Here is a 16093-nt window from a genome sequence, read left to right as displayed (position 1 = left end):
TAATGCACAACTGAAATCACTGTTAAATGTAACTCTTCACATATTGATAGTTACATAACTAAAAACATTTAAATCTACAAATCTTATTTTTAAAGGAGAAAGAGGAGGAGGGGAGACTTAAATACATACCCACCTTGTACACACATTCAAATTCAAGTGATTGATATCATCTTTATTATCTTTTACAGCCACATCTAAATCAAAGGCCTCTTGATTTTGGACAGATCTTCGTCTTCTGGAAGACTCTGGATTTTTCACATTATAAATAACATTTAGCTGCAAAAATAACAAATTAGCATAAATAATAAATTAGTAATAAATTATTAGCAATAAATTACCATCATTATGTATTCTAAATGCTAAGTAAGGATTCTCAACTAGTTTCACAATCTGCAACCTAGAAAAATATTAGTTTTACTAGCTAACGAAGTATCATTATTAACAAATGGTGATATGAGAGTTTGTAAAAAATGATTTTTTAAACTGAGAAAATTGTTAGGTAACATTCCAAAACTGGTGTCATAGACTATCATGAATGATATTCATGGGTATGGTTTTTTTTCAAAAAACGTAAAACATTCCATGTAGGGGAAAAGTGAAACTACTGCCAACTTTCTTGAGAGTATCCACTAATTTTGAAGCCCTGCTGCCCATTTGAAGTAATTCTTCACAAACTGGAAACTTAAGAAACTCTAAGATAAATCAAAACAAAAACATCTAAGAGCCTCAGCTGAACAGAAACCTGTTCAACTGCTGAGGATTCTTTTTGATCACACAACGTTTTTCTTTTTTTCTTTTCTTTTTTTTAAGATTGCTTTCTTTCTTTATTTATTTATTTTTTGGGAAGGGGAGGGAGGGTGATAGAGAGGGAGAAAAAACGTCAATGTGTGGTTGACTCTCGAGCGCCCCCTACTGGGGACCTGCCATGCAAACCAAGCATGTGCCCTGACTTGGCATCGAACCAGCCACCCTTTGGTCAATCCACTGACCTACATCAGCCAGGGCTGATGATACAACATTTTTCAAAGATGATAAAATAAATGATGGTTATCAAGTCACCTGGATCTTTTTCAGCATAGACATTCTCTGTGCCCGTGAATGCCAATGGAGTGTGAGTACCGATGTTTTTCTCAAAGGGATCCTAGGATCAGAAGCTTGGGAATATACTCAAAATTTTCTAGGTGTACCTCATGTCAAGTTGAACTGGAATCTAAACTTTTTTACCTCTTCCATTTTTTTTGATGCAAAAGTTCACGAGCCTTCTTCCCATTGTGTATTTTTTTACTTATATTTAAATCATACACACACACACAACTAAACCTCTAGTACCCATTGTGAATTTACTCATGTTTTAAAAAATTCCTTTCTCAGCAGGCTGACAGCTTGAGGGTGGGGAGAGTTTTCTTTACCCTTCTTTTTTAAGGGCACTTACAAAAATACCAACTAAAGGAAATCTCCATACCTACTTCTGGGCAACCCACTTTTTGCAATGTTTTTCTCCATCACAAGAAGTGCCTCTGGTCTCTACCTTTTGTTTTCTGTGTGTTGATACTGACATTGGACTGACAAACATCCTGACCAGTATGTGCCATTTTTATTGCTGTGTGATTCAAACCTCAAGTAAAAATCATTTGGCTTCAGTAATTTATCTACATTTAGTTTGTCAAGAATGAATTTCAACCAATTTGGTGACTTAAGTATACGTATACAATTTTTCAATTTTATCTAAAATTATTGCGTGTTTTTTAGATTTACCATTTGCATTGAAATATAGTTTAGTGGAGACGACTGTACTTGAACAACAATAAAAAAGTGAAAAAAAGAAATATAGTTTAAGAATAAGAATTTTCACATGGTCTTTATCAGTAAAGACCAATACAACTTAGTTACTCTTTTCTCTTTTAATCTTTTTCATTGAATACCATTCCTTTTAACTGTTACCATTTTCCCTTGATTTAAAAAAAATCACTTGTTCTAAGTATCAGAAAAAATAATCTTAAAATTATTTGGACGTTCTCAAATTATACCTGACCTTCCACCCTACTTACTAAGTATACCTGTCCCCTTGTCTAGAATAGTTGTTCTGGTTTTTGAAAAAGTACCTCTTCTCTATAATAGCTACTTTTTATTGTCTCAGTAATTCTTTCAGGGTTTCTTTGGTTTGTTTTTTTCTAATCAAACACAGAACCATTTTTGGTCATATCACATATATTATGTTGAATTTCTACTAAGATGATTTTCAGTCCCTATGATTTTCATATGTTATTTAGTATAATAATTATTTCATTCAATATTTTAACTCTACTTCCATTTTATTCTAACCCCTATTGCACCATAAAAGATAGGTTTCTTTGGATTTTCTTCCTGTACCACAGCATAAAAAATACCCTGCTCTAATTGTTTCACTTGCTATTATAGAAGATTTTACATTAAAAGATACATTTCCTATATTAATATCAATGACTGGTAATACTACATTGACCTTTATATCACTAGATGAATATTAAGTTGTAAGTAAAATGCATATTTGTTTATCAACACATAATATTTTAATTCTAAGCTGTATTTTCATAACACAAAGTTGAAGTGCTCAAGAACTCACATTAATAATATTGGAGAATTTTAATCCTCACTTCAAAAAGCATATAATAGCCAAGAAATATTTTTCCAATAGATTATCCATCCACAGAGTCATTGTCCACTCACTAGCTAATCACATCTCTAATACCTTTTATTTAAAAGAGTGATTTCTTCTAAGTCATAGAAATAATTCATTAAGGATTTTATACATTGTCTAGCTTGAAGATTTAGCACCGCCCCAAACCAAAGAATTGTTATACCAAGTCATATTTAGTTAAACAAAATCTAACATTATTACATACCTGACAAACAGCAAATCCAAAACCATTTGCGGAAATATTAACTTCAATTGGCTCCACCGCAGCAAGCTGAATAAAGGTGGGAGGGAAAAGTGAATGAGGCTAATTTTCCACATCTAGGTCCCTCCAAGTAGCACAAGAAAACAGTGTCATCCCTCATCAGGAGCATAAGCGATCTGTGGAAAGCTATAAGAACTTTACATGGCCTTCCCTGCCAAAAGCTAGGGGTCAACCACATTACAGGTGAAGGCAGAGCAAGTGAGCACTCTCCACACACCTGGGCCTCTGCCCTTTAGGAGGGCAAGTCAGTGCCATGGACAGGACTGCCCTTCCACAGGGGCTGGCACATGAAAGACAGGAAACCAGTCATCTCTCTCTGCTAACCTCCCTTAGCTGGTGCCTAATTCCCCCAGACCTTGCCAAGAACACAGTGACACATCATCAGTGACTGTGACTAAGTTTACTCCTTCTTTTCTCCTTCCTCATAACTCCTCTTCCTCAGTTTCCAGCCTTGAAATTATCACTTTCATCCCTTACCCGCAAGCTCCCACCAGGTTACCCAGGGGGATAAAGTTAGGGTTCTAGCACAGGCCCTTTATTCCATTTCAAAGTAAGAACTCTACTACTGGTTTTATCAATTCTCCAAGGAAGGCATGTCATGAGCTGAAAAGACCATGGTCTTTGCAACCATGGATCAAATCATAGCTCTGCTGTTATCAGTAACATGATGTTGAGCAAGTTACTTAAACTCTCTCTCAGCCTCAGTTTTATCATGTGTACAATGGGGATAAAAGTACTTACTCCTTAGTGTTGGGTTTGAGAAATAAATGCAATAGCACATGTAAAGAAATTTAGGACAGTGCCTGCAAAGAACAGTAACTTAACCAGTGTTTGTTCTCCCAAATGACAGTGCACACATTTTCTCCTTTTGCAAAGTTCCCATCCCCTCCTCCCTTCCCCAGCTCAGCAAATTCAACTGGAGGCATGCACTCCTTCCTCCCAGTCTCTCCACTGGGCTCTGGCAACAAGTTTTTGTTGAGGTCAACAGAACAGAAATAAAGCAGTTTGCCAGCATTAGGAATGATCTACATCAATTTCAAATAACCACCCCTTGCCCACACCTCTGCCATCTGGAGGACAAAGCGGTTCTGTGTGTCAATCAGAAACTTTACAGGACTCTGTGAACTGGACCCTGTCACAGTTACTTGGATATTTGTCCTTTCTGTGTTCATTAAGGCTGCAAATTCAGACAGGGCCTTCAAGGCCACAATGGTATCCTGTTGAGGAAAGAAAAACATTTATGCATATGAGTATATACCAAGGATTGCAAAGAGTAAGTTCAGTAATGTGTAGGAGCCTACTATACATTCATCTACCTCCTTCAAAGCGGAACTCTCCTTTACTCGTATTTGAATCTCTTGGACATAGAGTATAGGAGAGGCTCAGAAATTATCTGCTGGATGGAACTGACCATCTGCAATATCAGCTACCACAGATGATGAAATGGCTAACATAGATGAGGAACAAATGTACTCCATATAAATATCAGATATGACATAAACATGTTGAGAAAAAAATTAAAATCAGTAACTTGAAACTTTGACTTAAGTTACTAAACTTTTACAATGGCAAGTAATTTTATAAAGTTATGGACAAAAGCAACCACATACTTCTTAAAACTACAGAGAAGTGGATAATAAATGTAAAACTATCATCACTCACCTGTGTAGATGCAAAACCTCCCAAGCTGTTTCTCTGCCTGCTTAGCCACCTCATAATTGGGATGCCCTCAGCAACCTGCCGCTGCAGGAAGTGGGAGAGCAACGCATAGGCTGCAACTTCGATATCCAGGGAGCTCGGCTGCCAAGACTCAGAGAGTCTGGACACTGATGACACCCAGTACTGCATGCCTCCTGCAAGAGGGAAATAACAACAGTCTGGGCAATTACAGAAAAATTACATTTTATACCATTAAATGTTCTTATGCTGGTCCAGGTTTTCCTTGACTAACATAAAAATAGGTATATTTCTATGTATGTATATATTTATGCCAAGCAAAAATATGTGTATGTCAACACACACATATAAACATGTACTTATATGTCACTTTTTAAACTATAAAGCTTACAATTTTTCATCCTTTTCCTATTGCTTATATGTGAAGATGTTTTGATGAAAATATTTCCCCAAAAGAAATTCCATATGTTTGGCTCAAGGCTAAACAGCTATAAATAAAAGAAAAAACATACTATATTCCAGAAGATAATGTACATAACTTTTCTGACCAGGCCATCCCCAAAATATTTTAGAATATATTTGAAAGAACCCTGTTCTGGGAATCTGCCATTAACCAGTGCCAATGTTCTGGGAAACCTCTCCTTTTTCATTATCTGAAAGTTGGTGTTACAAGTTCAAAATCGAAGCCCCCAAGAAAAAAATGAGGGACCCTGGCCAACTCAACCATCTTCCTGGAGATATTCCTATTTGCCTCCAGAGGAACATCTTATTTGGTGCCTTCCCCCCCTCAAACATTACTATTTAGATGATGATCACATGCAGTGGAATGTGTAATAACTACCACCTAGCCAAGTACAGAAGAAGAAAGGTCAAGGAGTGCTTCAGCTTCGATGCAGTAATTTTCCAGCCCCTAGCACAACAATAGGAAATAAGGATTTGATCTAACTTATTGCTAATAATATTAATAATACATTAGTTTTTATAGCCTCAGAAGTCTGCAGTTACCCCTTCCTGAATTAACAGGCTTTTGAATCAGTGGACATTACCCACAATTATTTCAGCCCATTCATCCCCATATCTATCTATCGATCGATCGATACACTATCTACTATAGGGTAGATACAGTCATCTATCTACACACACACACACACACACACACACACACACCCTGAATCCCTGACTACAGAGGCCGTTTGGGAAGTGACAATTCCTGTACATTTTGTCCTGCTGTAGCCCCTAAGCAGCCCCCAATCAAGAAAACATATCATACATATTAATTTACTAACAGCACTTTTGGCATTTGCATTTCTATTAATTGCCATTTTAGTCACATTTTTGAACACCTGCCATGCAGCAGGCACTGTGCATTATCATCTCCTTTAGTCCCCACAGCAACCCCAAAACTGGTGCTATTCCAATGTTACAGTTCAGGAAACTAAAGCTCATGAAGAAAAGTAAGCAGAGTCAGAATTTGAACCCAGGTCTCTCACAAACCAAGGTCCACTCAAGGCCACCAAACCATAACTGGTGGAGAGCACTCAAAGGATAATTGACATCTGGCAGAAAATATCTAAAAGAAGAAAATAGCCAAGTCCCCATCCCAAAATTCTCTAGAAAACTCCCGGGGGGAGGGGCGGTAGCGTGGCCACGTCATACCCATATGATCTCATCTGTGCCTCCTTTTTCATCCCGTTTAGAAGATGTAAATGTCATCAAGCTCCCAGCTGGCCTCCAGAGTTCCTCACCTAATTTACATATCTCACAGTGCACGACAATCTCATAGCCCCAGACGGGACTGGACCATGTGTTACCTTCTTGCTCTGCTCTCCCAGTCAGCAGGTTCAAAGCCTCCTTGGCTGTGGGGCTCCCCACGAGTGACAGTGCATAGGTTACAAGAGCTAGGGTATAGTTGTCTGAGATTCCTCTGTTGAATTCAGATTCCAAAAAGTTGACAGAATCTTGCACATCAAGATAAGGCTTAAAAGAAAAAAATATTTACCACTCAAAATAACCCCCCAAAATATTTTCAAGCACTTATTCAAAAAATAATTTCATCATCTGCTGTCCACCTGACCTTGTCTTAGGCAATGGGAATCAACAGTGATCATAGACATTTATAGATTTGCTGTTTGTTTTGAAAATAACACTGCTTTTTAGTTTCTACAAGTAAAAAGACACCATTTCTTATAGGGAATAAAAAGTAGAATTTTTGCCAGTGTTTCTCCCATTGAATATCACAAATTCAGGTGAAAGCATAAAATATAGCTTAAGAAAGATATTTCTCATATTTGATCCAGGTGCTGAAGCTCTAAATTCAGGGCAACATTTATGTTTCACGTGCCTAGTACTAGACTAGGAAAACAGTAGGAGTTTAATATAGACAATGGCTGGTTTGGATCATGTGAAATGCAGCCAGCATTAAGCAGTAAGGCATCAATCACCAAGACAGCTCTGGAGCAAAATTAAGCTCTTTAGCATAACTTTCCATGTATGTGCATTCTCATCCAGACATCCGTGCCCATGTAACATACTTCTTTAGAGTGTCGATGTACTTTGTACTAAATTAGCAGACAGGGTAATTGCTCAGTGATATTTTAGAAATCAAAAAAACTTTCACAACCTAAATTTACTAGAATGCACTCCCAAATTCTGAAGAATTGTCTGTCCCCCAAGAAATTAACCTTTCCAATGACAAAATACATATTGACTTATCTTACCAACAGCAAGTACAACGTTTTTTATTGGAAAGCATTTCTAGAATTCTCTTAGTTACTCTGAGACAGTGGGTCAATATTTTGATTTTCAGATTTTGGAATGTGGCCACAAATGTAAAGCAAATAAGAACCAAATTCAGACTTTGAATGTGATATAAAATTACAAAACTATTTGTTTCCAGATACATATTTGATCCATCAAGACCTACCTTTCTTGTGATTTCCCACCCATCATTTATGAAGTTAAAGATTAAATACCTGATACTTTTTATATTTCAGGAGAGAAGTCACAATATAAGCTGTAAGTGTTATAGGACTTTTATTGCCACCTTGAAGCTCAGTGTGGATCACTCTTCCTGGCTCCCAAAATTCACCATTGGATTTCTGACGGTATTTGAGCCATGTATACGTTCTGTGTAACACATTCTGATCAATATCTATATAAGGATCAGCTTCAAGGAAACATCTTAAAACAAAGGCTGACAACCTTGGTAAAAAAAAAAAAAGAGGAGGGATTGCATAAAATATAATTTATAAAGTCCTCCAAATAACTCTGAGCAAGAAAACACCAACGATAATAACACTTCTTTCCCCATCAGAAGAGTCACCAAAGAGAGTCACTGATGAAGAAACAGAGGGAAGAAAATGACAAAGAGGTGATACAAACAACTCTGGACCTCGTTTCCACTAGAGCGTGGCAAAGAAATTTTAGGTCAACTTATAAAATATCAAAATTAGGAAGAAATTTAGAAATAGTCTAATGCAGCCTCATTATTTTATAGATTGAGAATTTGATGCTCTGAGATAGTCAAATAAATTGTCCAAGATTATTCATCTTTGGACTGTTCTAGGTATTTACTAAGGATGAACTCATTACATTACTTCATTTAGCCCTTAAGTTGTGGATAATGTATATGAGATCAGAAACTGTCATACTGTTAAATAGAGGAAATTGATGTTTTCTTTCCTACAGGACAGGAGTCAGCAAATTATAGCCTGTGGGCCAAATCTGTGGGACCAGATCTGGTCCTTGGGCCAAATGCAGCCCAGAGTCTGTTTTTCATACCTCTCCCCCCTCCACCTCCCATTTAAAAATGGTTTTTAAAGGGAAAAAGAGAGGGATGAGAGGAGAGAGAAGAATGTGCAACACAAACACCATGTGGTCTGTAATGCCAAACATATTTACTATCTGAACCTTTACAGAAAAAGTTGGCTGATCACTAGATGTTGAGGCAAAAAGAATGCCAAGCAATAAAACACTGAAATTTCTCTATTTATGGATCTATACCCTGACTCATGCCAAAAGAAAATTTGAACCAGATCTGTTTCATCCTATAAAAGATTTAGTGTGGTAAACATTACTAATATTCAATAATATCCAGTTCTTTTACTTTGAGGATGCAGTGGAATTCACTTCCTTGCCTCCCTGAAGTTAAGCATGGCCACATGACCAGCAGTGATAATGATAAAGTGAAAAGAAATGTTACACCAAGGCTGAAGCATCCAGTTGCCAGTGCCACATACTCCAGCCTTCTCCCACTCAGAGAGAGGCAAACCTGGAGCTTCCAGGTGAGATGAGATGGTGGCAGCTGAAGCATAGACTGTACAGCCCTCTACTGGCCTGTAGTGGAAATGCAGCATATTTAAGAAAAAAAAACTTGTCAATAAGCTACTTAGATGGGTTATTTGTTACCACAGCATGCCCTGTCCAACCTGACTGATACAGTAAGTCTTTTTCTGAGTGAATTGAAAATAGTAAGGAGATAGCAAGGAGAGAGAGTAATCATCCAAAATCAGCCATGCAGATATTCCATTCTGGAGGAAACTCTAGATATTCATTATTTAATTCCATCACTGTTTGCACACACACAAAAAAAAAACCCTGAAGAAACTACACTGACTGCATTAACACAAAATTCATGTTGATCATATCAGATTAAAGGAAAAGCTATGTCACAATCACCTGGTATTTCTAATTGATTTTTCTTGACAGCTTTACCATCATTATGTGGTATTTTTATTTCTGCTTTTTCCACTAAAAGAGGATTTATGACCTATCTTTTCTAAACAAAAATACTTGCTTTGTTAGTGTTTTTAAATCATATTTAAAAAGGAGAATCTCTTCAAAAGACAAGCTATGAGAAATGCAGCCCAGGAGCCATTATGTATATGACACATCCATCAATTCAATGGCCATTGTGACCAGTGAGGGCCCATTCCATGACAAAGGTTTGTTCTGTCAGCAAAAAACTTACCAAGTGCTCCCAGATGGGTCATCATTTCCAAAAGCACTGAAAGAGCCATCTTCCCTTTGGTAGAGAAGTTCTCTCTGGTAACCTAAGGGCACCAAAATAGATCAGCAATGTAATCAACTTGCAATGAATGGAAGTTTCTGATCATGCATTCATACTGAGGAAACATGGGCAGAGAATGGGAAGGAAAAAGACATCAAATCAACAACTAATATTGACTACTTTCCATGGTAAGTGCTGTAGAAAATTTAACATACCAGAACTTTTCTAGCAGAATGCCTAAAATAACCCTATCATATTCCCAAAGTAAATTCAGAGGAATACTATAACATAGACAATTCCAGCCATTCAAAAGCAAGCAAATTAAAGGCAGAGTTTTATTTAGCTCTATAGTTTTCACTCCAATGGTTTCAATACCTAGTCATGTAAAATTGTTTGCTACCTAAGAAAAAACTAAAATAGTATTACTAAAGTTTAAAGCTAACACAGAAAGTAAAAATGCTTTCTACTTTTAGGCCAGCAACAGAGGGGGTTGGAGGAAGAGCAAATTGTTAAATAATCGAAGACAGTGCCTCTAAAATTTTTTGGCCATGGTCAGCCGAGGTAAACCAAAGACCAACTGGTCTGCCCACCACATCAATTCCAAGTTTTCACTTAAAAAAAGAAAAAAACCCTTCATGGTAGTAATGAAGTCTCATTATAGAAATAAATTGGGAAGGGGGTTAAGGTCCATGTATCTGCTTTAATAAAAGCAGATGTTTCATATTTGCAAATAAAGGATGGCAAATAAGAGGCAGATGTTTCATAGTTGCTCAGTGATGCATGTAGGTCTCAAAGTCCAGTGACTCAGAAATTATAGGCTGAACACTAAAGATTCACCAAAGAACCCACAACAGACTAACTTGCTAAAAATGAAATTAAAATAGCAATAATTTATCATTAAAAATCTAGCATAAGCAAGAGCCAAAACCATTTCAAACTCCAGGTATTCTCTGATGATTCTCTGATAACCAAGAATTCTTCCGAAAAGTACAGGATTCCATTACAGGCAGGTAGGGCACACGCCATGAGCCTTCAGCATGGCACATGGAGCCTGGCCACCGCGAACATTGGTTAACGTGTTGAATTTAATTCCTCATAAATTATTGTAATAAACATTTTTACTTTATGAATATCACACTTTAGAAGCATTAAAAATTATAATTATTCATATTTGATTAATAAAACATGAGTATTAATATTTTTAAATCACAGTTAATCTGGTCTTGCCATGTCCCCAACTTTTCCCAGTGAGCCTCTCCACAGGAAACCCCAGCTCTGTGGAGCTGATGTAAGCTACAGGGAGACATAACATTCAGAAAAACAAGACACTGCTTCATGGTGATCTGCAAGGCCCATGGTAAAAGAAATACACGTTAACATTTAAACGATGATAGAATTTTGCTTAAAGAAGGGGACGTTAGGTTATAATCTTTACATTTAAAACTAAAATATCATGGCGCAGTCATTAAATAGCCAACCTTTACCCAAACACTGACTACGTGTCAGGAACTGTTCAAAGCCCTCTCAGGACCCAGGTCATTCTCACAACCACCCTGTGATGTTGACGCCATTATTATCCTTTTTTAAAGATGATAAAAGTGGAACTCATGTGCAAGGTCACACAGCTGGTAAGTATTGAAACTAGGCCTTACCCAAGGCCTAGCTTTTGGCAAAACTGCTGTTTCCTATTAACTCAGAGGCTTCTTTCAATGATTACTGTATGAAAAGTCCTTAGCACAGTACTTTTTACATGGCAAGCTCTCAATAAGCAATAGGTATTATTTTGTAATATAGGTGGAAGGAAAGGCTTTCCAACCAATTTTTTTTAAGTTGACAAATTTGACTACAAAAATTTTGTTTTTACCTTTTCTGGCAAAATACACTATTAGCAAACTTAAAAGATCATGAATTAGAAGAAGATTTTTGTAACATATAAGAGAAACAAATGGCTAATATTCCTAATTTAATATATAAATATGTATATGTACATATATTATTATAATATATTTATACATATATATGAAGAACATTTTTAAACTTAGAGAAAAAAATATTTAAACCTATAGAAAAGAATGGATAAAAGAACAGACATTTTATAAAAAACAAAGAAAGATGGACCTTAATATATGAAAAATGTTCATTTTCATAATAAGCGAAATGCAAATTAAAACTAATTGAGATGCCATTCCTCATCCATCACCTTAGCAAAGATTCAAAAGCTTGACCATTCACCCCACTGGGGAGGCTGTAAGGCAACCAGTACCCACCACTGCTGGAGGGATTTCAAAACAGTAAACTCCTGTGTAGAAAAATGTCCAGGGGGGTTCAGCCCATGGCCTGTGGGCTGCATGTGGTCCAGGATGGCTATGAATGCGACCCAACACAAAATCGTAAATTTACTTAAAACATTGAGATTTTTGGGGGGATTACATGTCACAGTGTACTTAATGTGTGGCCCAAGACAATTCTTCTTCCAGTGTGTCCCAGAGATGCCAAAAGGTTGGACACCCCTGGGCCCCTTTGACCCAATAATCCCACTTCTAAGAATCTATCCTGAAGATACACCTCCAACAATACCAACATGCACATACAAAAGATTATTCACTGAAGCATTGTTTGCAATTGCAAGCATATTAGAAATAACCTAAATGTCCCAAAATTACACACTGGTTGAGTAAGTAAACTTTAGTGCACATACACAACATGGTACTATGCAGCTGTGAAAAAAGAATAAGGTCTGTTTCTCTGAACTGATGTGTAGTAATTTGCTGGAAATATTATTAAGTGAAAAGGACAAAGTCTAAAGTAGTATATGTAGATACTACCTTTTGGGTAAAAAAAAAAACAAGAAGACATGTGTATATGTTAAGTTCAGCAGAGATGGGGACAGAGGACCTAGAAACTGAAGAAGTTGTCTACAAGGGTAAGGAGAAGGGACACAGCAGGCGCAGACACCCTTTGCATATGCCTTTCAGAATAAGTTTGACTTTTTAAAGGATATTAATGATTGACATATTCAAAAAGCCAAATAAGAATGAAAAAAGTTAAAGGATAGGCATTATTCATATCACCTTAGTTCACTTTAACATGTTTTAGTTTCCCTATAATGTTAAAAAAAAAATGAAATCACTTCCTTTTTCAGAGCCAGCCAGGGATCGCAGAGAAGCAGAATAATTTTCTAACACTCACAAAGGAAATTAGCAAAAGAGTCCAAGGCATTCTCCCTCGATTTCTACTTCAACACTAAATCTACCAGGTAAAGTTGAACTATGAACCCAACCTGACAGAGGAGAGGAGGGGAAGGGAGGAGAGAAGAAAGCAGCAGAAAAGAAGAGAGGAGAAACGAAAAAAGGAAAGTCTCAGGGCCCATCATCGGCCCAGGCAGTGCTTCTGAGAAAGGAAGGACCAACTTCGAGAGGAAGACCATGTGCCTCCAAGTCCCGAGATCACATCAACAACTGCAGTTCCAAGTATGAGTTATGTAAAACCAGTCAGAGCGATGAGCTCATGGAGATGAGGTCAGTGCTTATGGAAATTACCCCCACGTGGCTGACCTCCAACAGTCCCCATTAATATCAACAACTAGCACCATTCTTCCACCAGGGGCAGCCAGCCCAGAGAGGGGAAAGGACTCACGGACAATCTCCCGCTGGGAGTGTATTTCTAGAGCTGGCTTAGATAAAACTGAGAATCTAAATCACCAGCCCTGCACCCATGGCAAAATAAAGGAGAGAAATAGAACCCAAAGAGAGGAGCTCATCTGGCTGTTCGGGTGGGAGTCTCCTGTGAGGCTCCGTTCCTCGTCCGACACCAGCCATGCATCATGAGAGAACCCTCAGCTGCTTGTCCTCCAAACCATCCACTCCACGTGCAGAAAAGCACATTGTTGACTCAGCTGTAATGTTTCTCGTTAATACCACAATTCAATGTTCCAATGTAGTCACCTAAGTTGGAGACTTTTCATCATGATGAGTGAGAAAGGCAAAAGTATGGTGTTTTCCAAGTGTTTATGAGGAAGTAAGAATATAGCCTTTAAGTTCATAGTTTTAGAATAGCTCTTGAGTTAAAAAATAATAGCTCTTGAGTCAGAAAGTAATAATAGTATAATCAGAATTAACAGACACCCTGAAGATTAAAATACAGAGGAAGTCCAGAGGCTGCTGCGATAATGCCACATGAACTGTCATTTATAAAAGGCCAGAAAAAACACAAACTTACTGGGTCATGACCTTCCTTTGAAATAGCCACAAATGTAAAAGTATTTAAAATTTATCATAGTGAATATGAAAGTGCTAGTCATGAAGACACATGAGAACAGCAGCGTTCCAACCCTAAGTTGATGTGGTTTACCTCAAGTGTCAAAATTGCACACGAATAAAAGAAGTAAAATCAGCTCCCTGTTATTATATCAATCACTTTCTCTGGTTAAAAAAAAAAGTTGATAAAAATATTCTCCGTAGTAAAAGATGAGTAATCCTTATCAACTCCCTTACTCTTTATGGCATGAAAAGGAAAGTGAGAACTTGACCACATTTCCTTATAACACCTTCATTGCTGCCTCCAGCCATCCCTGTGATGACCAAATGTAGCACCAGACTTCTGAAACCTGCTTTTTTCCTATTTTATTTCAACAAAGAAAATATAATATGTTTTCAACTAAGCCTGGTCTGAGTCCCACATGAAAAATTGAGCTGCAGGCACTATAATTTAAATATTTGAGGAAAACAAGTGTTTTAAATCTCTAATTAGCAGATTCAGGATTTCCAGTCCTTATCAAAAACAGCTTTCCTTTTACGGTTCTATTTTTCTTTTGACAGCAAAAGACACTTCATTCAATGATGTAGCTGTTGTTTTGACCAAAAAACAATGGGTTAGGTTACAGGGCTCCTGGGCCAAGCATGATTTAAGTAAAACAATGCGCTGTTCATAAATGACATTCAAATAATATAATCATGACTCATGCCAAAGCCACTTTAATTCCTTAAAAAATAAAAACAACTACGGTATATTTAAAGGATTTTGGCAAATGTGATGGCAAAAGAAAAAACAGAATCTCTGAAATAAGACACTGATTTCATAATGAAAATCATTATACCAAGAAGTTTTTGTGCACTACGTTGAAATGTGATTCAGTCCAGCGTGGGAGATGACGTGTTTAGGGGAGCGCCACTGGACTGCCCTCCATCAGCCAGTCCGCCAGCCCAAAAGGTGGAACACGGACACCACTGGCCACGTTTCCCAGCTGATAAGAACATGCAAGGGCCTAGTGTTTATAAATAATGACCACATTGTGGAAGCACTTGAGAGACCTTCTAGGTCCAATCACCACATTGAGATGATGAACCTAAGGCCCAGAGAAGTTAATATTGGTAGTAATGTGTTCATCCATTCTGTATTTATTGAGGTACAAATATATCCACTCTGTATTCATTGAAGTGTCAATACAGGGATACAATGGAGGAGATATTAAACATGGTCCCCACTGGCAGGGAGCTTATCTTCTAGTGCAGGAGACAGGTCATTACAATAAAAATAATTTTTAAGATAATTTGAAATAATCTTCTAAGTGTGGTAAATAAAATAAAATGAATATGAATGAGAGTTACTAAATGGGCAGGAAACACCAATCAGAAAAACACCACCTGAATGAGGAGAAGGAGCCAGCCACTGAAAGATCGGAGGCAAGAGCCTCCCAGGAGAAGAAGGCCACGTTTAAAGGTCCTGAAGCTCCAGGTGTGGCCAGACGGGGACCCAAACGCCGGCAGCATCAGACAAGGTGGAAGACGGAGGCCCGTCCAGCTCGCTCAGGACCTTGTAGGATGAGGCCAAGAACCCACTGGAGATTTTGAGCAAGGAGGTGACATGATTTTGAAATTACCAAAAGTTCTTTTTTATAACATGTGGAGACTGTGAGCCTAGAAGCAGAGTCTATTTAGGAAGCCACTGGAGCAGTCCACGTGAGCCATGACAGTGCTCAAATGGAACAGTCAGCCACGGGATGAAAACTGTGGAAGAATTTCCCACTCGTTTTCAGAGGTAGAAGGGACAAGATTCACTTGCTGATTTAGACCCTAACTCCCTAGTTAGATGCAACTAACTAGTGCTAAAATGTCTCACTTAATCTTCACAACAGTTTCGTTCCTACATGCTATCCTCTTGAAAGTAGCCAAATTAAATTTTCAATACAACTTTTCAAAAGATGCAGAGTTAAATTATGACAATTTCAAATATTTTTACTCACATCCTTACATATAATCATTATGGCAATGGGCAAAGATCTCATTTGTTTTTAGCATGGCACCCACTATTATACCAGAGAGCACTTGGAGTTCAAATACCAGCTCTGCCACTTACTTGGTGTATGCCCCTGAGCAACTTAGTTAACTTTTCTGTGACTCAGTTTCCTCATGTGTAAAAATAGAAGGATGACACTAACACTAAGTATGAGCATTAAATGACATATTAGTCA

General features: G+C 37.6%; 1 protein-coding gene across 1 annotated transcript in view; it reads right to left on the bottom strand.

Moving 5' to 3' along the window:
- Window positions 1-16093, bottom strand: part of CD109 (CD109 molecule) — a 122356-nt gene that overhangs the window by 10986 nt on the left and 95277 nt on the right. Inside the window, exons 24-30 of the mRNA XM_045843407.1 lie at window positions 9586-9667; window positions 7589-7817; window positions 6428-6593; window positions 4602-4792; window positions 4001-4156; window positions 2883-2948; window positions 134-276 (exon numbers count right to left, since the gene is read on the bottom strand). Coding sequence (XP_045699363.1) covers window positions 134-276; window positions 2883-2948; window positions 4001-4156; window positions 4602-4792; window positions 6428-6593; window positions 7589-7817; window positions 9586-9667 — 1033 coding nt within the window. The remainder of the gene's footprint in view (window positions 1-133; window positions 277-2882; window positions 2949-4000; window positions 4157-4601; window positions 4793-6427; window positions 6594-7588; window positions 7818-9585; window positions 9668-16093) is intronic.

This window comes from Phyllostomus hastatus, unplaced genomic scaffold (genome assembly GCF_019186645.2).
Source record: "Phyllostomus hastatus isolate PE091 unplaced genomic scaffold, TTU_PhHast_1.1 phas_contig_40, whole genome shotgun sequence".
NCBI classification, from domain to species: Eukaryota; Metazoa; Chordata; class Mammalia; order Chiroptera; family Phyllostomidae; genus Phyllostomus; species Phyllostomus hastatus.
This window is presented reverse-complemented; position numbering and strand designations above follow the sequence as displayed.